The sequence below is a fragment of the Alnus glutinosa genome, chromosome 7 (genome assembly GCF_958979055.1).
Source record: "Alnus glutinosa chromosome 7, dhAlnGlut1.1, whole genome shotgun sequence".
Classification (NCBI taxonomy): Eukaryota; Viridiplantae; Streptophyta; class Magnoliopsida; order Fagales; family Betulaceae; genus Alnus; species Alnus glutinosa.
The window spans coordinates 186,590-208,328 of record NC_084892.1 but is presented as its reverse complement, the minus strand read 5'-3'; the positions used below and the strand labels follow the sequence as shown (position 1 = coordinate 208,328).

Sequence of the window (21,739 nt, the reverse complement as noted above, 5' to 3'; positions counted from 1 at the left end):
TGGTTTTGTGAACTGTTCAAAGTTCAAACAGTACAACACTTGCATTGAGTAACTGAAGTTGGAAACCGAATCAAAGACAAAAGAGAAAGTCCTCTTTTTTAATCACTTTATCGCCCAACTATAAACGTTGTGGGATTTTGTGAATGGCACAGTTCATAACACAGGGACGCTTGAAGCTGTTCTTCAGTGGCGAGGGAGTGTCACTTGGGTTGGAACCCAAAGACCCATTTCACTCTAAGCTCAGATCAGTTCAAACCCACATGCGCGGGCTCAGGTTTCTTGGCTCTACAAAAACTCGACTTTTCTTCTCTTCTTCTTCTTCATCTGTGAACAACAAGTCCAGCAATTTCAGTGCGGAGGCAAGCCTTAATGTTAGTGATGATGAAGGTGTTTATGACGAGGATGATGGTGTTGGTTACGATGACGAGTTTAAGAGGGATGATTTAGCTGATTTCAGAGGGCTGGTCTTGGACATCTCATACAGGTCCGTTTTTCTTATGACCCACTTGCTTATTGTATTCCACTTTATCACTTTTTTATTCTTTGTTTAGTATATATATATATATATATATATATATATATATATATATATATTTTATTAAACTAAGAAATCTTTTAAGCACAGTACTCATCTCTTTCCTGACAGTTTCATCAATATGCATTTGAGTTGTTTCTGGCTCTAATTTATGTATTCTATTCTAGGTAAAATAAATTATATGCATTTTACATGAATAAAAATTGGCTGCCGTCAGGCATAGTCACAGAAAGTTCAGTTCCGATCAGGCAATTTTCTCCCGAAAGTTCAAATACTTCTAGATATCTAAGAGATAGATTCAGGGAAAATATTTGACAACCATATTAAATAATGGAAGATCCTGTCAGCATAATGAAATTGAAGAACAAAAGATGAGGTACACTCTTATTTGTTTTGAATATTTACCAAAGAAAGAAGTATAGAAATAGGGTCATGGAACAAATGTTTATGCCACACACTGAGTAATTCTTGACAAAATAGCCCCCACTTTAACATTTTTTTATGTTTAAAGAGATGTTCACATTTGAAACTTTTTTCCAAGAACGGTCTTAAGAGCTTGAGTTAATTCTTCTTTTTCTCGTTCCTTTCTACCACTCCAGAAGGACTTGCATGGTTGTTTGCTTAAGGTTCTGATCACTGTTGTCCTGTGCCAGGCCAATCAATGTTGTCTGCTGGAAGCGTGCTATTTGTTTGGAATTCATGGAGAAGGTTAGATTTCTTTGATCACTTATTCATGTTGGAGTTTTGGACATTAGCAAAGTAACCTTGCTGGTATTATCATTTGCGCTCTTTATGCAATTACTTACTTTTCATGGAAACTTTATTTTATAAAAATAAATAAATAAATAAATAAAAAATGAGGAAACCTTGGATATCATTCAAGTATATAAAACTTTTTTGATCAGTGAATAGCTTGTTTAGTCTGTCAAAAATCAAAATGGATAATTAATAGCCTTCATATGCTCTGCTAGGTCGGTGTGTTACACATCTAAATTTTTACTACTTTGCATCTGCAATCACAACATAAATGCTATCTTTCTCCGTGCTTAATAGTCCTTTTGTCTAAATTGTCATTGGAAGTTGGCACTTTACCTGCTTCTCCTTTCTCCCTGTCTTTCCTTTTTGGTAATTCACACTTAGGAACATATACTTATGAGATAAGCCTGTTTTAACGTTTCAATTTTAAACTTGTTTTTATCCAGGCGGATGTACTAGAATATTATGATCAGACAGTAAATTCCCCAAGTGGATCCTTCTACATACCAGCGGTCTTGAGGGTATGCAATCAAGGAGTACTTTTGGTTTATTAATCTTTGTTTTGCTTTGCTCCTGAGATTATACTATTGATGTTTGTTCTTTGACACCTTTTTATTTTATTTTGTTTGATTTTTGATTTTTTTTTTCTTCGAATTTTCAGGCTTTCCCCTTTTTACTGTACCTGTGTCCTCTAGTCCCCTTAAACTGACCATATTAATTCTGCTTCCAGGTTCCCAATTTACTGCAGGTTATAAAGAGGAGAAGAATCAAGAGCACCCTTAGTCGTAGAAACATACTAAATCGGGACGATTATACTTGTCAGTAAGTATTACTGTACAATGTGCTGACAATACCACATGGCATTACTAGGTGGCTCTGGGCTTTATAAGTGATTCTAATGAAGCTTCAAATTGAGTAGTCATTTTAGAGTGATAGCGTAGATGTGGTTAGCGCTTTTCCTTGGACCATTAAAAACGACCCAAGAATTAATGGCCCAAGAAAAAACGTTAGTTATATCTGGGCTATCACCCCAAAAAGACTAGTCAATTTAGACATTCTCTAAAATCATTTATGAAGTTCAATTTCACATAGTAAGTAAGCAATGTGAGATTTAGAACCTATGAAAATTTCTTATAAACCATTCACTTTCTATTTGGGCTACTCATCTTCCCAATATGGGATTGAGATATTACAAACTCCTTCCCTTAAACCTCTGGTGTCCTTGTCAGGGCCACATCATGCAGTGTTGACGGTACCAATGACATTATTAGGTGACTCTGATATTATTTGTAAGGACTCAGGGAAAAACACTTGTCACGTCTGCGCTATCACCTCAAAAGAACTAGTCAATTTGGAACTTTTCTAGAATTACTTATAAAGCCTAGAGCCACCTATGTCAGCACCGCATGACGTGGCCTTGATGAGGAGGTCAGGGGTTTAGGGAGGGGAGTTGTAACACCACAGTCTCATATTGAGAAGATGAGCTGCCCACATAGAGGTGATGATTTATAAAAAGATACTCATGGATGCTAAGTTCCACATTGCTTACTTACTAGGTGAAACTGAGCTTTATAAGTAATTTTATGAAAGTTTTAAATTGACTAGTCTTTTGAGGGTGATAGCGCAGATGTGGCTATTACTTTTTCCTAAGTCATTACAGAAACTCTTGATGAGCCTCAAGTATGGCTCTCAGGCAAACCCTCGTGGATTGGAGTTATTTCTCTCTTTCTTACTCGTGGGTTCTCTGTGATAACCTGTTCTTTGCTGCTGTAAAGCAACCTCTCCTTTTGTGATGAAAATTCCACTTTTGAATGATTATTGCTATTTATTTTCTGGAGATACCAGAAGCATAATGTCATCTAGTTTCTTTCTTATATTTGAAATACAGACCTAAATATGGGAAATTATTGGTTAAATTCAAACTTGGTGTTGCACCAAAACCTCTTTTATGTTTTCTGTTTTCTTTGCCTTGAATTAATTCCTTTCCTTTTCCAATGAAGTTTTAAGTATATGATAAACTTCAGCCTTTTAGTCTGATAGTAATATGCTGCCATTTTACTTACAAAAAAAAAAAAAAATATGCTGCCATTTAAGATGTTACGTCACATAGCTTGTATACTAAGTGACATATGTCCTTTCTCAACAGGTATTGTTCTTCACATGAAAATTTAACCATTGACCATGTTTTTCCAGCTGCACGAGGCGGAGAATGGAACTGGGAAAATCTGGTAAGACAATAATATATTAGACAGATTTGTAACTATACATTACACCAACTGTCATTCATATTGTTTATCCAAAACTCCAAGGTGGTACTTTATGGACAGACTCTTTTAGTGCACTCTTTTATCATTATTATCTATAGGGAAACAAAAATTTTAAGAGAGTAGTGTAAAGGACCTGAGGAGGTTTTTCTGAGAACATGAAAATCAGAAGAGATTATAACAAAAACAGCACTACAGAGACCACATTTAGTTGATGTAAGTCTTCAACAAAACATTTTTAGGTATTGCCACCTCCCTTAGCAAACCAACGCACCTTCGTGCTTGCCCAGCAAGGAATCCCTTATATATTTAACTAGAGTGCTTACGGTTTCTACCAGTTCATATAACAAATATCCCTGATTCCAGTAATTTCATATTCTGTTAGTCCTCTGCTTCTTCACGACATTCTTTGAATATTACTTCCTCAAGAGGATTAGATTATTCCCTCATCTCACCCTTATAGATTAATAGTGTGCCAGAATACACTTTGCTTCATAAAACCAGGGAACCGTATCATTGTTGTAATAATTGGTACATGGTTTACCATATTGAAAATAGGTTCTAGGCTATGCGGAGGAACCCTGGATATTCATGATGACATTGTCAAATATTTTGGCTTTTGATATTGACTGGTTATGTGGAGTTGTCAAGAGGTCTGTAGGCAAAGAGAAAAACTTTGCTTGATTTTCGCTTGATAGTCACTTGAGTGAGCAAAAGATAGAAATTTCGCTCGAGCCTCACTCGACAGTTGCTCGAGTGAGTAGCGAACAAGCAGTAAAGAGAAACTCTGCTCAAGTTTCACTTGACAGTTGCTCGAGCAAGATTGTAACAAAGCAGCAGACAGAAACTCCACGTGACCCTCGCATGGCAATGGCTCGAGAGAGTTTGCGGGAATTCTAGAGGGAAATTTGACATTTGACCTCAGGTTAGGAAACTTGTATTCTTTCATTATCATAGTGAAACATTATGGCAACTCTATGGATGTAACCCTAATTTGAGTGAATCACGTGTGAGTGTAAAAAGATTGTGTGACTTGAGTCCCACATTGGAAAGATGTTACTAGTGTGAGTCGCACATTGCATCGATGGTGGTGTGCGGCATGGAGTGGCGTATGCATTGACAAGAGTCCTTGAAGTAGAGATAAAGGTGTAATGTGCGGGCATGGATGATGGTCTTTGAAATAAGGGACAAAGGTTCATGGCACAGGCACAAACGAGTCCTAGGAGTAGGGACAAGGTGCATGGCGCGGGTAAACCTACATAACACACAAGTGATTCTGGACACGGCCCATAAGGTTGATGAAAAGCATATGTTTGAGGGGGGAGCATAGCAATGTGATGATGAACTCACACGTAAGGGGAATACTGTTGAGTATATACTTGTAAGTGAGCGTAAAAAAATTGAGTTTTACATTGGAAAGATGTCACAGAAAATGTGAGTGATTAATACAACATTGTTGGGCTCAGACCCATAGGCTTAAGATTTTGGGTTAAGTGGTGTCCCAACATGCTATATTATGGTGTCACTAAAAGAATCTCCAATGTGTCAATTTCCCTAATATATATTTGGTTGAATAAAGTTGGTGTAGTTGATGAATGTGTATAGAGAATATAAAAGTGAATGTTTCGGTTCTGGTAGGTTTCTTATGTTTTTAGTCTTTTACCTCGAGAGTTCATGGTAGAGGTCCATTGACATTTTCAAAAAACAGCAGTGCTGCTACTGTGCTTGTAACCATAAGCAATATAAAGGCTGTTACTTTACAAAGTGTTGGATACTAATGAGTAAAATATGCATTAAAAATTGGTTTTTTGATAAGTAATAAAGATTTTATAATAAAATGTTAGGCGTCCCTAAGTACACAGGAACTACCAAAGCAGTCCACAACAAGAAAAAATTCTAACAAACCCTTAAAAACCCAAGCCCTCAATCCCGAACCCTCTAGGAGCCCTCAACGCTATAACATGTAAGCCTTGCCTTTTCTAAGCTAGGAGGACACGCTAACATCACTGTAGTTGATGGAACTTACCAGATTCAGCACCTCCCTCCTACCTTTGGTCTTTGGACTTGCTGCCTTGTCGCCCTACTTTCACGCAACCACCTCCCTAGATAGACCAAAACCTTCTGACCATTTATGAGATTGGGTCTAACCATTCACCCTAAAATCCTCACCCTTTACGGCGGTTGGAGTGACGCAACCATCCAAAGGTAAGGAAGCCCCTACCACCCCTCCTTCCTTAGCAACCGGAGTCAACGTAGAGACAACCGACACTATATGCGAGAGATTAACTTGTACAACTGGGTTTGGATTCAGAAACCCCCACCCAAGAAAACCCCTCACTGGAGAAGAAAACTTAACATTATTCTTCAGGGGAATTGCCACACCAGTGGAACCCAACACTGGAAGCGCACCAACTACTTCCTCGGTTGATGCGTTAAAATTTGAAAATGGAAAAAGATGGAAGCTCAACCGGTACATCAAGCCCTCAATAAATCACCTCCTATGGTTGCATCCAAAAACTCCAAAGAAAATGGTGGAGGAGAGGTTGTATTAGAAATCCATTCCAATTAAGTTGTAAGAAATCCATCCTTGATCTTAGTGAGACGATACTCCACTCTGTCAATTGACCATTTTCTGGTTTCTGTTTTTCATCTCACTTCATTTCTATTATGAAGAAAAATAATAATAATAATATGAAGTTGACTGAAAACCCTAGTTGAGGACTATGCTAAATTAAAGTTAGAAAAATAGTTCTAAAATGATAGCATTAATCCTGAAGTATCATTTAACTGCTATCATCTATTATAAGAAAGGACTAACCATGGCCTTCAAAAAAAAATTGGGAACAAATATGGTACTGGAAATCACATTAGAAGAGCTTTCCGTGTTAGAAAACATGTAATGAAACATTACATTTCACTGCAAAGAAAACATCAATCAATATTGGGGGGGGGGGGTGGCTTCCTATAACTTCGGGAGGTCTGAGACGTGGGAATTTGATATCAAGGAAGAGAGTTTCTGCTAACTATAGTTTCATCAGACAACCATTCACTTCCTAAAAACAAACTTCACTCATGGTGTGTACTTCTTTTTAATTATAGGTTACTGCTTGTGCCAAATGCAATTCAAAGAAAGGTCAAAAAACTTTGGAGGAAGCAAATATGAAGCTGATTAACATCCCAAAGGTAATAATCCTTTACCATGCTGTTCTTCTTATATTCTAGTTAATTGTAAGTTTTCTTGTTTAGTTGAAAATTATTTCACTGTAAGTGACATTCCTATTAAAGGAACAAATCACTAATTGAAACATAACAAATGTTTGAAGATATAGCTGAAAAATAATGAGATATTTACTTTCTTTTTCACTCTAACTACACTTCATACCCTGGATCTTTCAGGTACCAAAAGACTATGACATAGTTTCCATACCACTAACAAGTGCAGCATTAAACATGCTGACAATAAGAAAGGGGACACCTGAAGAATGGCGTCAATATCTGTCAAAGCCGTACTTAGAACCATGAGGTTATCCATTGTGGCAACTGTATATTCCTGTGCTTTGTACAGATTAAATCGTTCTCATTCTTAATGCTGAAGTCGCCCAGACTAACCTCAAATTTTATGTATTCCACTGCGGTGCAAGCATTTTACTTTCTTTCCCTCAGAAATTGTAAGCAATCTAAGTATATTAATCATCTATCAAATATAGTCTTTCGTATCTTGCTTTTAACCTTTTTGTACTATGTTTCAAACTAGACAAATGCTACATGTACTTAAACTTTTACAAACGGACCTTTACTAACTGATGTTGAGTTTATTCATTGGAGATAATCAAAACAATTAATAAAAAGAAATGCTACAAGTAGCAATGAATAAGCTCCACATCATCTTCGTAAGGCTCCATTTGTAGAATTTTAAGTACATGTAACATTTCTCTTCAAACTAAGGTACTGAATTTACACAACTGAATTCACCCTTTATTCTTTGTGTTGATTTTTTTTTTTATTTGCTTCATGTAGAATTAGGTATTCATAATTGATATGATTTTCTTTTTTCGTTTTCCCTATGATTTTCCGTATCATCCATACAGGCATTTTGTAGCCCAAAATATGATTCCACAAGGGAAAGGATGATTGTGTGGATAACAAATTAATATGTGACATGACTGCGACTACTTCCCTTCTACAAGCTGCATCTGATTCAAGTTGGTACAATTAAACCATTTGATAATATTTCATATTGACTTTTGATTCATATAGATTCTCTGACATGTATGGATGGCATTGCTTAGGAGGCAATTAGAATTGTTCTCATGCATGTGATGTTTTGAATGATTGATAATTTGTAACTACTCTGCTTCAGTGGAATTTTTGAGGGATAATACTTCTTAAGCTATGTTAAGTCGGGCATGAATTACTTTAGCGTATGATTTCTCTCAACTCAAGGCAGCAAGACACTAGTCCCAACTCCTTGGCACCTGCTAAATGTATCATGTCAAATTGCCTCAAATCTTCACCTTTTACTACCTTTGTTCGATCTTATTAAAGTATTGGTTAAGTGATTAAATTTACATTTTCTTATCAGCTTAAGCTTTTGAGATAAGTGGTAATTTAACATGGTATCAGAGCCAGATGTCTTGAATTCAAACATTGATTTCGTTATTTACTCCTATTTCAAGTAAATATTTCAAGTGTTGGACCCCACCTATTAAAAATGTAGTTTGAGTCTACACTCGAAAGAAAGTGTTAAAGTATTTGTTAAGTGATTAAATTTACCTGTTCCTATCAGCTTAAGTTTTTAGGATAAGTGATAATTTAAAAGATTTCACAACACATGCAAATGTAATCCTAAGCTTGGTACTCCTGCCCTTTAGGTTTAGATTATATTTTTGGGGACAAGATGAAAAGAAGGAAACAAGAGCAAGAAAGTATAGCCAATTGCCATGCTTGAGGACTTTTCAAGATGAGTCACGCTTATCTTTACACCCATTTCACACCAGCTGCCGTGATGTGTTTTAATTACTTTTTTTGTTTTCTATTTTTTAAGTGACTTAAAACACACCACGTCAGTCAATATAAAATAAATGTGAAGAGTAGCATTATTCTTTCAGAATATGGATAGACATAATCATATCCTAGGAGCATTTTTTTTGTCTACCTAATTATATTTATTCATGCATTCTCCAAAGTTAAAGAGTCATCTCCTATCCCTTATAATAATTGCTTGCGATGTCCCACATCATTTGTAGCCGTTGGGTGTCCCCAGTTGCCATTATTCAGGCTTACAGCAGCAACTAGGAAGGAGTCCCAGTCAAGCTCATAATTCACACTTCTGCCTTTTCTTTCTTCTCAGGGCATCGGATAGTAAATTTAATAGAAATAGAATTTATTTTGTCCATGATGATTTAAGCCTCTTGTTGTCGATGTGATTGAAGCAGCTGTGAGGAATTCTATTTTGTCTTTTGGGGTCCATGAATCGTACACTCTTGATCAATGATGTAAGATATATCACATTCACAATTCACAATTCACAATTCACAGGTGTGGTCAGAGGATCGAGTTGAGTAAAAGAGAAGACAAGTTTCAAAACCAAGTGATCAAGATCAAACCAATTTCTGAACTGCTCCTTTTAATTAATAATACCATTCATTTTCAAATAAGTACTCCTTCACCAAGCCACCCACCCAGACTTCGTAATCCACGTCTCTGCGGTGGAGGCTAGGCCACCTCTAAATTTAATATTCTGAATTTTCCAGAACTCATTAAAATTAGAGCCACGAACCGTAGAAAAGACTAAGGTTATAGGGAATAAATAGGAAGAACCCCTCTCTAAAGTGCTTTTAATTGATAAAATATAAATAACATTAATGGTATGCCTTATTATGTTTAATAAATAGGTCTAGGGCATCTCCACGCTATAAGTAAAATTACAAATCTAGCCTTTTAAAAAATTGACGTGGCTTTTAAATTGATTTAATGGTAATTTTAAAGTCACATCAATTTTGAGAGGATAAAAAAGATGGAGTTCCTATCATTACGCACGAAGTTTGTGTTCCAAGCTTGATCACATTCTCGCTCTCGAGCCCTCCCGGCGGACATGGAACGAGCTTTCTGTCTGCCATTGGTAGCATCTCGCTGAGAAAGAGTCAAGCAAAATTTCTACCACCTGCTGCAGAATCGCAGGCAGGCCTGTCCTCCATAAGCTTTAAGCTGGAGTACATCAATCAGTTGGACGTAATACAATGTTTAACAGAATATTCTTGCTGAGATAAGTCTTAGATTTGCTTTTGTAAAGCTTTATCATCCTGACCTCCCAAACACGTCTACGCCAAATTTGTAGAAATACCACTTTATTAAAATGACAGATGGTAAAGGCAAAATCTTAATGGCCTAAATTTTTCTGTGATTTGGAACCTCACAAAATCTACACTTCTTTTCATGGGTACATAGGACCCTAATCATGGAATGATACGTTAAAACCATGAAGTGTCGGCTAGCGTAAAACGTAGTGGTCGTTTTCTTTCTTTCTTTTTTTTCTTTTTTTTCTAAGCAGCTAGTGGTCGTTTTCATTTAAGATCACTGAGACGATGGCAAACAAAATAGTCTTCCAAGTAAGGTGAAGCCCGGTCAAGCTTGTTTAAAATTTTGAAAAGAATCCGGCAACCTGCACTACACTTCGACCAATTCTCAGACCATCGATCACATCATCACAATGTATGTATGTTTCCTTTGAGAGAATTGGAGAAAGGCATCACCGAATTACATTACTTTACTGAGCAGGCACTGCTTATGAGGCCCTACTAATAAGTAATAACTGCACTCAGAACTCAGAAATGAGAAACAACCCTATTCCCTTTTCCCTCATCCCTGTACGGCTGTACCAAATAAAAAAAAAATAAAAAAAAAAAAAAGAAGGGAAAAAAGCAAAGAAAATATGTATACATATTTTAGTCTTTAGGTGGTAAAAGTAAAACCATCTGAGAAATTTTTTCAAAAAAAAAAAGCCATCTGAGAAATAATTTATGACAGTGAGAAAAAATGTTAACTTGGTAAAGAAAAGGTAAGGCTTGGAAAAAGAGGACATATATAATAGAATATAGGTGGCATATATAAATGAGGCAGTGGTAAACTGGCGGAGAGGGATGGGGATGTGGGCTTGCTCTCTCTTTGGTTGAGTAAAAATTTTGATTTGTTTCTTTAGCTTTATCTGCCGACAGAAAACGAGGCCATAAAGAGGGCACTCACAGACAGCTTAGCAACACATTTTTCTTCTCCAGTTTTCTTTTCTTTTCTTTTCTTTTATCCTCTTCTTTCACTTTACCTCTCTCTCTCTCTTGGTGGATTCAAAATATTTTAGTATTTGCTTTTGTGGCCATGGATTTCTGCCGAAATGTGTCGGTTTCCGGTGAATACAAGCAAGAGCAGGTCCTTTCACCTCCTTGCTCCAAGCTTGGTGGCCTCTCTACCAGTCTCGACGACCTCTTTTCTGCTCAGAACACGGTTAGTCTTTTCTTTCTTTGGCGCTTTGTACGCATAGTTTTCCTTTCTACTTCTCTCTCTCTCTCTCTCTCTCTCTCTCTCTCTCTCTGCAGAGTTATGGCGGTTCTCTCTCTAATTTCTTTTGTGTTCGCTTGTACTTTCAAAGTTCAACTACATATGTTTTCTGTTCCGTGTGCTTACTAGGTTTTATCCTTTTTTTTTTTTTTTTTTTTTTAAATCTTCTGCTTCTAAGCTGTGCTGCTTCTTATACTATTTTGGTTAAGTTTCACACCCATAATATAATAATAGGAATGACCATATCACATTTCAGCACATACTCATACGGGTCTTACTGATTTTGGGGTTTGTTTTTTTGTGAATAAAAATGCGCAGGAAGTGGATGTTAGCTTAGAATGGTTGTCAGTATTAGTTGAAGACTGTCTATACAGCACAGGAAACTGCCTCCCAGCACCCTCTAGTGTTGAAACCACAAGTAGAAGCCCCAAACCCTCAACACCCTTGCAGAAACCCCATCAGAACCCAGCTTCCCTGCAAAATTTTGTAGTGCCAAGCAAGGCCAGAAGCAAAAGAAAAAGGGCCGCCATAACCCCCAGAACCAACAGCTCTTTAAGCATCTGGTCACATCACGCAGACCCACAAAACATGACCAGCTCAGACCCTCCTCTGCTCCAGCAGGCCTACTGGTTGGCTGACAGTGAACTTATTGTGCCCAAAAAGGAGGAAATTAGCAACATAGTAAGAAGAGAAGATGGTGAGGCGGAAGAAGGAGAGGAGGAGGAGGAGAAGGGATTAATGGTGAACAATGAGCAGCAGGCTACGCCAAGGAGGTGCACCCATTGCCTATCACAAAGGACCCCACAGTGGAGGGCTGGACCATTGGGTCCAAAAACACTGTGCAATGCATGTGGGGTGAGGTACAAGTCGGGTAGGTTGCTGCCAGAGTATAGGCCAGCAAAGAGCCCTACATTTGTGAGCTATTTGCACTCCAACTCTCACAAGAAAGTCATGGAGATGAGAATGGCTCTTCTGTCTTCCATTCCCGGTGGCCAGTGATGTATAACAAACTTTAGATAGAAAAATTCGGACAAAATTAGATTATTAGTCTAGTGTAACGCCCTTGCTATTCAATTTCATGCACTCTTTACTCTTTCTTCCTCCAAATACGTCTCCCTCTCTCTCAGTTACGTTTTTTAAGCTGTTTTTTGTTTTTTTTATCTGCTGGGCCTGGACTCTGGAGTCCCAAGGAAACATGAGTAAAAGGGGAGCATTCTCATAATTAAATTTTGAACCTAAAAAATATCAATGCCTGAAGGCTGAAGGCAAAGCTGTGAATCATGATAGAAAGCAGTCAAGACAACATGACCTTTTTTTTTTTTTCTTTTTTGCGACTTTCCTCTCTTTGTAATCTAGCTATGTTTAAATTGTGCAGCTCTTGGCAGCTTTAGAATTTTAGAGAAACTGACCCAAAACAATAGTACAAAGGTTAAAAGAATCTACCGCTAAATTATTCTTTTTTTTTTTTTTTTATAATTGTTATATATTATTTGGCACTGCCCCCCGTAGGAGATAAGATGATGGACTCCAAGAAGCGCATGCACGTGAGTGATTTGATTCTCAGAGTCATGAAAATGGGAAACAGGCAACAAAAGAATCTTGTCCATCCATCCCTCTTCTGCACTCTACCCCCTCTTTTCCCCTTTTACATCTTATAATGTGACACCTAATTTTCCCTAAATCTTCGCCTTCTCTCCCTCTCTCTCTCTCTCTCTCTTCAAATTATATGAAAATATAAAAAAAAAATATTTGACGATTTTTTCTACGTACGAGACAAACGTCCAAAACTATTTTTCGAACCATTTTCAGAGAAAGATTAATGGGTTAAAGAACGTAAAGTATCAGGCTTATGATGCTTTATGCAATTGGAGACACTGCGGGACAGATAGGCAGGGTGCAACACATCTTATCTTCCTTTTCCCTCTTTAGAAAATTGGCCCATTTTCCTTCGATTTTCAACTTCCCAAAATTCGATGGAAAAATTGAACACCGACAAATCATTTCATTTTAGGTGGCGGTGGTGGTTGTTAAGTTATTACCATGTGCTGTATAATATACCACTCACACCATGTCTTGGGGCCCCTCTACGACTACCATGCCCAGTTCGAAAAAACAGCCCTTTCTAAGCATTCACCACAATATTCAAACTGATTGATGAATTGGAGATATGGGCGCCATCAACATTTTTAAATGATGGAAAATGCTTTAATCCAAATGATTTTGAGCAAATTTAAATTTGAAATGAAGCGTTTTTAGTCAAACAAGAGTGAGGAGTGAGTGAGTGTGTGTGTGTGTGTAATTGAATAAGCTTTTGACTTTTGAAGAGACGGAACATGCATAAAATAATGCACAGAAAGGTGGTTGGCTTCATTGATGAGTATTATGGGTGGGCAAGGGAGGGAAGCACAAGTGCCTTTTTCGTTGTCTTGTTAGGGGTTTTAGGTTACAATAATCAACTTAAGTAATAATTAACATGAATTTTCATTGATGCTATTCCTTCTATATATAATTAAGGAAAGAACATATCAATCAAGTAGCTGATGAACATACTCCAACTTGTTCAAAAAATAACTGAGCTATCTCGAAGGTGGACGGACTCATACTTAAAACAAAATTAAACAAACTAATCCTGAAGAGTTTATTTTATATAAAATGAAACTAGCAAAAATTAAGTAATAGTACGCCTGATATATCTACAAATATAAATCTATAGCCACAGAAAGATTAATAGAGTAATAAATACTGAAGTCACCACCACTGAGGACCCCCGCAAAGAAGAAGAAGAAGATGAGGCTATCTGAATGGTAAAATTGCAGTTCCCTTGCGAGATATTCTGTTTAGTCACCGTGGCCAAACCTTGAAAATTACAGGCCATTTCGTCCTGATTTTGAACCTGGAAATACATGTTAAATGCATATGAGGCATTCCCATTAGCATCCAAGGCATTACAAGAGGAACCATATCCGAGTGATGTGCAATCTGAGAAGGTGCATGCAAAATCTATGTTATCTGCAAGTTTGGTTAGATCCTTGGCATTTGGATTGAACATGCACCATTTCGCAGGAAGATATTCCACATTCTGTGCAGGCACAAGAAACTTATTTTGACCCTGACCAGAAAAATCTATCGCAAATTTGGGCTGACCGTCGTACCTAAAAATTCCCCAATGGCGCTCGAAATTGCCCGGAGCAATGCTCTTGGCATCCTCATCTATAAGACCAAACAAGTAAACTTCTATATATCCAGGGTGTAGTGGGGTGCCCTTATTGGCTGCAAGTCTTGGTAATAGCCCGTTATAAAATCTATAAGCATCACCTACATTGGCATTCTTGTCCCCATCTGTTGGCCACCCCACCTCCCCTACAATAACGGTCATGTTGTCATATCCAGCAGCTTTCAGAGCAGACACCAAGGTATCAAAGTTGGCATCAAAAACATTGGTGTATTGAATCCCATTACCATCAACAACTGGCTGGCTAGCCCCATCAAAAAATGCATAGTCAATAGGGAAGTCGTCATTGCCATAAAGACTTAGGAAAGGGTAAATGTTTACTGTGAAAGGCGCATTGTTCATGCTCAGAAACTGGACAATCTGGGTCATTAGGTCATTAATGTCATTCCGGAACCGTCCAGCGGATGGAAAGGGGCTAGTCTGTGGTGAGTTGTAGACATCAGCATTTAAAGGTACAGTGGCCTTAATGGAGTCTCCGACACCGGCTTCATTAAGGGCATTTTGAATGTTCTGAAGTGCTGGGAAGGTGACATTCAAGAATGAGCCATTGTAGGATGACAGGAAAGGCTCATTCCCAACTGCTGCATATCTGTGCAACATAGATAATATGATCAGAAAGAGACGAGCTTAATTGCAAGTTACCAATTTCACAAATCTATAGTGGCAAAATTATAAAGATAATAGCAATAAAGACAAATCAAAAGTGTAAATTATTATTTTTTTTTTTGAAAAAAAAAAAAAAGCATGCTTCACAAACAGTTTGCTTGAAAGTGAGAACACTGGTTGAAGGTATAAAAGTTGTTCCTTTTACAAACTAAGTTTGAGATCAGGTTCCATTCAAATGGTCTAAGCCAAGTCATTGCCAAGGAAGGTTTATCTAATTGGTGAAGAAAATTCCAAGTTACATTCTTTTTTTTTTTTTGATAAGTAATTCCAAGTTACATTCTTCAAAAAGATTTTCTATGATTAGAATATGAAAATTATTAATTCCCCATCTAAAACAAAACTAAGGTAACTACCCCCTATTTGTAAAGTACCCCTTAAAAACTCTTCATTAAACATGCAAAATCTCATAATTGAGGTCCAGTGGAGATGATGAAACAACAAATTTATCGGATAACGTTCAAAGTTCAATTTCTTTCTCACTTATTTTTCCCCTGTTAGTCTTATAGTCCTGTTTCTTAAGTTAGTGTCTATATTCCAATCGACTTTCTGGATGGAGAAATTTTCTTCCTGCTACTTATCCTTTTCTTCTCAATACAAAGTCCCCAACAGAAAAGCACCACTACAAAGAATCTAGTGCTCTAAATGATTGCCAAGTAAATATTGAAAGAAAAACTAAGTAGTCTTTTTCAGAAAATAAAATTTTTTGTTAGAATGAGAAGAAAATCGTGTACAGAATTAGAATACAAGAGAATTCCAAAAATATTAGTTGGAGTTAGGTTGGTGATTCCAGGAACCCTTTTTCCTTGTTCTACAACTTCTCAGGCCTCAGCAATAAATTAAAGCATAATAATTAGAAACAATGTTAAAGGAAAGCACGTATTACACCTTATAAAATAGAAATACAATTTCCAACCAGATCAAATCAATGGCATAGCAATGACAACACTTGATTTCTAAAAGACTTCAGAAAAGAAATTCAGAGACATGGGATTAAATACCCACATAAATTTGTGGAAACAAACATGTCCTAACAGCCACCAATGGCAGATTCAAAAAGCAATTCAACCAATAAACAAAATAATTTTATATTCAATTACTCTACTGTTAACATCCCAAAAATAGCATAAATTGCTCAATTCCTTCCATATGAATGTGGTCAGAAAAGAAGCCGACTATCCGAATACAAATGAAAGAAAGAATATCCCCATGATTTCTCAAATTAAAGCAACAGAATCATCGGACAAGTAAATAAAAATTAACATCAGTTTATGCGCTCATGGTAATATATCCAAAAAAAAAGAAGAAGGAACATACTAGGGTTAGTAAAATTTAGAACGTTACAAATTGATATTGATAATTCAATATAAAAAAGCATAAGTAAACAAAATGAAAAGGAAATTGACATACTTGATGTTAACTCCTCCATTGAAGAGATAGCGAGTGACGTTTCTCTGGACCCATTGCTTAGCACGATCATAGTCGGTCATCACAGCCAGCTGATCATTGGGAATAGCAACCATGACCTCAATATCAGACCCAGCCAGAGCGCTCATTGTGGACTTCTCTGCATCAAACAGCTTCACCTTGTTAATCCCGTTGTCTTTCAGCATCTTAACCACTGTATCTGGTGGCAACTTGTGGATTGCCATGGTACCCCAGTTCACACCAAGCCCTTCAACACAAACACAACCCAAGATCCCCACAACTGAAACCCAGTTAAGAAAACACAGTCTCTCCATGATCTCACGGTTCTCTAGGAAAAAGAACTTTAGAGGAAATTTATGGGTTTTACTGGAAAAGGGAGGGAATTAAAGAAAAGCAATAGTTGGTTTTTCTGCAGAGAGAAATATGGGGGGGAAAAGCAACGGTTTTTTTTTGTAGGTGGGTTCGAGGAATCAGCGAAAATGCAGCGAATTTTTTTTTTTTTTTGTTCCCAGGAAAAATCTAGAAAAAAAATCCAATAAATATCAAAAGCATCAAGAATATATATATATCTGAAAGAAAAAGGTAATAATATGGCATAAAATTATGACTTTGGGAAAAGCATCAAGGGGCCAAAGGTTTATAGGAAGAAACGGAAATCGGAAAAGTAGGGTTGACGTTATTCTTTGCTTTCTCTTATGTGCTGCGTTCTACTGTATTTTAGAGAGAGAGAGAGAAAGATTGGAGTTACTGAGAAACAATGAGCGTTATTGTTCTTTGAAGCAGGGCCAAAAGAAACAGAGGGGGATTTGCCAAGAGCAGCGGCACGAGGACCATATATATTAGGTATATCCCCAAAACCAAAACCAAAACGCGTTAAAATCTTTAAAAAGTAGGGTAATTTTTTAACAGAGGAAGCTTTTTGAATAGAACGGTGATGCATTGAAAACAGCAACTGAGCAAAGAGAGGAGTTTTTGTCAAAGGAATAGAGAGAAAGGGAGAGAGTATCGATGATTGCTATAATAGGCCCAAACGATTAAGGACAAAAAATCACCAGATTCCTGTGGGATGGGTTTCCCGAAAAAAACCGAGGATTGGACAGGTCTGTCTTTCAAACGGCTATTTTGTGAGAGCGAGTGGGACATGGTCACATGAGAGAGGCTGGAGCTGGTGTTGGAAAAACAATATAAAATAATACCAAATAATGAATAAATATAATTAATATAAAGAAATTACAAGGAAATGAATGAATAAAATGATATATATGGGTTTGAGTGAGACAGTGAGTTGTTAATATGCGGAAGAGCGAAACAGACAACACTCTATTCAATCTCCATAGGATTTAGTTTTTTTTCCTTAAAAACAAAAAATAAAATTATATTGATAATTAATTGTAAGTATAATGTCAGAAAATCTGAAGAGGACGGGGCGATGACGTGGCCCACTCATACCTCGTTCCGAGTTCTGACACCGCACGTTTGCCCATGCACAGCAACGTGCACCACTCGTTAGGGCACGAGTGCAGAATAGGCAAAAAAACTAAAAAACTAAAAAAAAAGAAAAAAAAAGAAAAAAAAAAAGGGGTACCAAGGGGTAATATTGTTATTTTGAAGTTGCAGGTTGTCGGTCACCAACATGGGGCCGTTTTAGATTGGTGGGGGCGGGGATTAAAGCGAAGTGAAGTAGTGGGTTTTCTACTTTTTTGCATCTTATCATCCATGATGAAGAAGTGGACTCCACGTTCCTTCATTAATACACAAAATAAACTTGTACAAAGGATCGGAGGACCTCATCGTCTCATTTTTACTTTGGAGAATTGTGAGAAGAGCACTTATTGAGTTTTAGAATTGTGAGAAGAGCACTTTTTTTTTTCTTTTTTTCAACTGATCGGACCACTCCTAAGTGGATAGTTGATGAAGTAATTAGACCGGCCACCACAAAACTACCTCTATTTATTTTTATTTGGCTCTTTCTTTTATGTTTGCTGATTTAATTGCCTCATTTCCGCCGTTCATTACAAATGTACTATGTAAAGGAGCGTATATGTAAGAGATCTCGATCTTGAGCGTGAAGAGCGTATGGAAAGGACTGAGCAAGGATCATGCTTACAGCTTACAGACCACGAAACTGACCCACTACTGCACATGGAAGCTATAACAAAGTCAATTATTAATACAACATTTCAATGAGGATTGAGGTGCATGTTTCCAAACTGCATTACATGTTACGCCTTTTTCCACATGGAAAGCACATGAACATGCATGCAACCATTGCGCTATATCCATTTTTCTTGATTTGAGCATTTATATCAAAAATAAGGCCAATTTTTAATGTTAAAAAAAAGTGGAAAAATTAGTGTATTAGCAACTATAGTTTTATTTTCATTACCATGTTTTATCAATTAAACTTCTTTCTTAATTTTTTTCTTTTCCTTTTTCCTCTTATGATTTTGTTTTTGTTTTTATGCCACGTGTCAAGCTAAAGTGACATTTGTACACCTGTCGTCAATATAGGGGTATGTATAGCGGTGCTGACATGTTTTCTGCTTAATGACAATTTTTCCGTTAAAAAATCTAATAGAATATAGACGAAATGATTAATTTGATAATAGGATAAAACTCGAGAAGGTAAAAGATTAAAAAAAAAAAAAAAAACTGGAGATGCGATTTAAAAATGGCCTAAACCAAAGAGGGAAGCTTATATTTTTCTACACTGACGAATTTTAATGAAAATGATTCATAATAACGTACCACCCAAACAAAAACGTTCCTAATATCGATGGCTAATGTTTAAAGAATAAACTTTAAGGACTTCTTTGCAAGAATTTGCATTTAAAGTAGTTTATTGTTTTGTCCAAATATTTTGTGGGCAGTGATGGTTAAAAGGCCTTTGAGTTGAACTCGTTGGAATTCTCCAGCGGAATGGGAAGCATTTTCTTTCTATATTTTATTAGTAAGTTTTATTTTATTTTTTTAAGTTCCTACTTACGGGGTTCCAATCATGTATGAAACCATACCCAAATTAACAGGAACGGCATTCCCATCTCCCTGTCATGGAAATGTACAGTATGGGATGATCTTAAATACCAACGTGAAAGAAGCACAAAGGCGCGGTGTTTTTCTAGACATCTAACGGAGTACATAGTACCACATCATATTTAAAAAGTTTAGACCACATAGGAAAATAATTTTTGCACAACTCATTTACACAATTCCTATACAACGCAAGACACATTGGTAGAACCCACGTATGGTGAGACCCACATACATGAGCCCCTCTAAATGTGTCTTGAATTGTATAGGAGTTGTGGAAATAGGTTATGCAACAAACACATCCCTAACATATACTTGGTTAGAAATGCAGAGGATATTGTTCTGCTTTTCTAGATAAAGATGGGGCTAGTTAGTAGTTACAACATTCATAACCTTTTTGGCTTTATTCAATACTATGTTCCCCATCCCGCTCTACTCCATACACAGTGGCCATGGCAAAAATGTGTGAGCCGAGTTTGATGATTCACAGCACCTGGACAAGAATGAAGGATCCTCTCCAGCTGGGGTGAACTGGGGATGAAAATGTATAATACTCAACCCGACTGTAAAGGACATTTAACTGGCTCCACCGACTTCCCCACTATCCACATGTCTCTCATTTCACTAATTTTTATTTTTTGTCTTGCCCTGTATATTCTCATGCCAAACACGAGTTCTATTATTCCTTATCCAAAAAACATTGCAAATTTATATCCCTACATCATTTCTATCCAATTAATACTAAATAAAATTCCTTTCTAAACATTCTTGTTTCAAGTGTATGCCAAATGTCAAATTAGTTTAGTATTAAATTTTGAAAAAATTATCAAACTAACTTTTTGTGCTATGACCCGTTTTCATTTAAGGACTATCTTTCTCCCTTTTTCAATTAGCTTCTTCTGTCCTATCCCATAAATAAACTTTACTAACAAAAAATCATACATATCTAGTTATACCTAATTAAATAAATAAGAAGAAAAAAAGAAAAAAAAAAAGGGGGAAAGAACCTCTTCGTCACCAAAGATTTCGGGCGGCAACTGGGGAGGCAGTGACCTTTCACCAATGTGGAGCAGAGATATGCCCAACCGAAGAAGAAAAACCACATGTACAATCATTAGGCAATGAGACCACTAAGAGGAGCATGGCGATGCCCAAGAATAGAAGCATCAACAACAAAGCCTGTGCAACTGGGTCTCGGAAACCAAGCACAACGAACGGGAGGCAACTGAGAAGCAGTACTAGTGCAAAGCCGAGGGAGCCAAGTTGCATGACGCCAAGAATCACGAGGAGACCCAGAAGCACGCCTAGGTCACAACCTGCCGAGCCTACGCCACCTTGTTGTGTTGGAGGAGAAGGAGCTCAAACAGACCGCCAACTAGCCCAACAGGATAAGGCAAGCCACGTTTCTATCCCAATCTCCAAATATACCAAGGCCAAGTTGAGGTATTGTAGTCTTTTCTCCTTCAGTTGGGCATACCCCCTTCACCTCGGTGAAGTTAGTTTTGGTACCACATCAAACCCTTCATCACCACCTCCCTTAACTATTGGTAGCGAAGAGCTTTTTTCCTTTCCGGTTTCTTGTTTTTGTTTTTGTTTCTGTTTTTTTTTTTTTTTTGCAATTTTTTTCTTCTTCGTTGGGGCAAAAATTAACATAAAAAAAATTGTCAATAAAATTGATGAAATAGGGATAAAAGGAAAGGAGTGCATTGGATAATTTCACATAGATTGAAGAAGAAGAAAAAGAATTAACCAAGCAATTTAACATAATCCATTTTCCATGGTCTTCGATTTTATGTGATTACAGCCAAAGGAAGACCATAGAAAAACGAGTGTTCCAGTAGTTCCACAGGTGAAGGAGTTGCCCTATCTCACCCCGACAAGGCTCCATTTAAGAATGCTGATAGGCAATGGACCATATGATGACCCCAATTCTTATAAGGTCTTTACATATACTCTCACAAATTGCTTTTCAATAAGAATAACAAAACAAAGGAAAAAAAACAAAATTAGTCTGCAAAATTTTCTCGCGATTTCACTGTAGTCCGCAAAATTTTAATTTCAATAATTAGGTCTTCACACTTTACCCTAGTTTCAAATAAATCCTTCCATCAACTTGTCATCTAATTTAATCAATGGTATACCACATATCAAAGCATCAAATCGACGACATGTGACTCTCGTCCAACAAATTGTCTTAACCGTGCATTCCATGTGACAAATTTACCTGAACTTACAAATCTACTATGAATAATAATAAAATTTAAAATTTAGAAAAAGGGT

The 21,739-nt window shown here is 37.0% G+C and overlaps 3 protein-coding genes across 4 annotated transcripts; 2 read left to right on the top strand and 1 right to left on the bottom strand.

The window, feature by feature from the left end:
- The first annotated feature begins 4 nt into the window (after nucleotides 1–4).
- Nucleotides 5–7,784, top strand: LOC133873757 (uncharacterized). 2 transcript variants are annotated; one of them, XR_009901154.1, is made up of 8 exons: nucleotides 5–484; nucleotides 1,189–1,243; nucleotides 1,738–1,812; nucleotides 2,022–2,113; nucleotides 3,438–3,519; nucleotides 6,655–6,738; nucleotides 6,952–7,223; nucleotides 7,644–7,784. XR_009901154.1 is itself a non-coding variant. In XM_062311513.1 (7 exons), the coding sequence occupies exons 1-7, from the start codon at nucleotides 144–146 to the stop codon at nucleotides 7,075–7,077; spliced, it is 855 nt and encodes a 284-aa protein (XP_062167497.1). In that variant the 5' UTR covers nucleotides 5–143; the 3' UTR covers nucleotides 7,078–7,283. The 2 variants fall into 2 exon arrangements, 1 of the variants encoding a protein (XP_062167497.1); XM_062311513.1 differs by lacking the exon at nucleotides 7,644–7,784 and having other exon boundaries at nucleotides 6,952–7,283.
- A 2,922-nt stretch (nucleotides 7,785–10,706) lies between these two features.
- On the top strand, nucleotides 10,707–12,213 carry LOC133873091 (GATA transcription factor 5-like). The gene is made up of 2 exons (XM_062310812.1): nucleotides 10,707–11,052; nucleotides 11,425–12,213. Exons 1-2 carry the CDS (start codon nucleotides 10,927–10,929, stop codon nucleotides 12,103–12,105), a joined length of 807 nt encoding a protein of 268 aa, XP_062166796.1. The 5' UTR covers nucleotides 10,707–10,926; the 3' UTR covers nucleotides 12,106–12,213.
- A 1,507-nt stretch (nucleotides 12,214–13,720) lies between these two features.
- On the bottom strand, nucleotides 13,721–17,383 carry LOC133873759 (glucan endo-1,3-beta-glucosidase 8-like). The gene is made up of 2 exons (XM_062311515.1): nucleotides 16,412–17,383; nucleotides 13,721–14,927 (listed from the first exon to the last, which is right to left on the bottom strand). Exons 1-2 carry the CDS (start codon nucleotides 16,741–16,743, stop codon nucleotides 13,814–13,816), a joined length of 1,446 nt encoding a protein of 481 aa, XP_062167499.1. The 5' UTR covers nucleotides 16,744–17,383; the 3' UTR covers nucleotides 13,721–13,813.
- Between the last annotated feature and the right edge of the window lie 4,356 nt (nucleotides 17,384–21,739).

What these genes read in the sequence shown, in the direction of transcription:
- LOC133873757 (XM_062311513.1), top strand. Translation starts at nt 144, where the DNA reads ATGGCACAGTTCATAACACAGGGACGCTTGAAGCTGTTCTTCAGTGGC. An exon ending in ACATACCAGCGGTCTTGAGG is followed by an intron (nt 1,813 to 2,021) that starts GTATGCAATCAA and finishes TTCTGCTTCCAG; the next exon opens with GTTCCCAATTTACTGCAGGT. An exon ending in CGGGACGATTATACTTGTCA is followed by an intron (nt 2,114 to 3,437) that starts GTAAGTATTACT and finishes CTTTCTCAACAG; the next exon opens with GTATTGTTCTTCACATGAAA.
- LOC133873091 (XM_062310812.1), top strand. Translation starts at nt 10,927, where the DNA reads ATGGATTTCTGCCGAAATGTGTCGGTTTCCGGTGAATACAAGCAAGAG. An exon ending in TCTTTTCTGCTCAGAACACG is followed by an intron (nt 11,053 to 11,424) that starts GTTAGTCTTTTC and finishes AAAAATGCGCAG; the next exon opens with GAAGTGGATGTTAGCTTAGA.
- LOC133873759 (XM_062311515.1), bottom strand. Translation starts at nt 16,743, where the DNA reads ATGGAGAGACTGTGTTTTCTTAACTGGGTTTCAGTTGTGGGGATCTTG. An exon ending in AATGGAGGAGTTAACATCAA is followed by an intron (nt 14,928 to 16,411) that starts GTATGTCAATTT and finishes TATGTTGCACAG; the next exon opens with ATATGCAGCAGTTGGGAATG.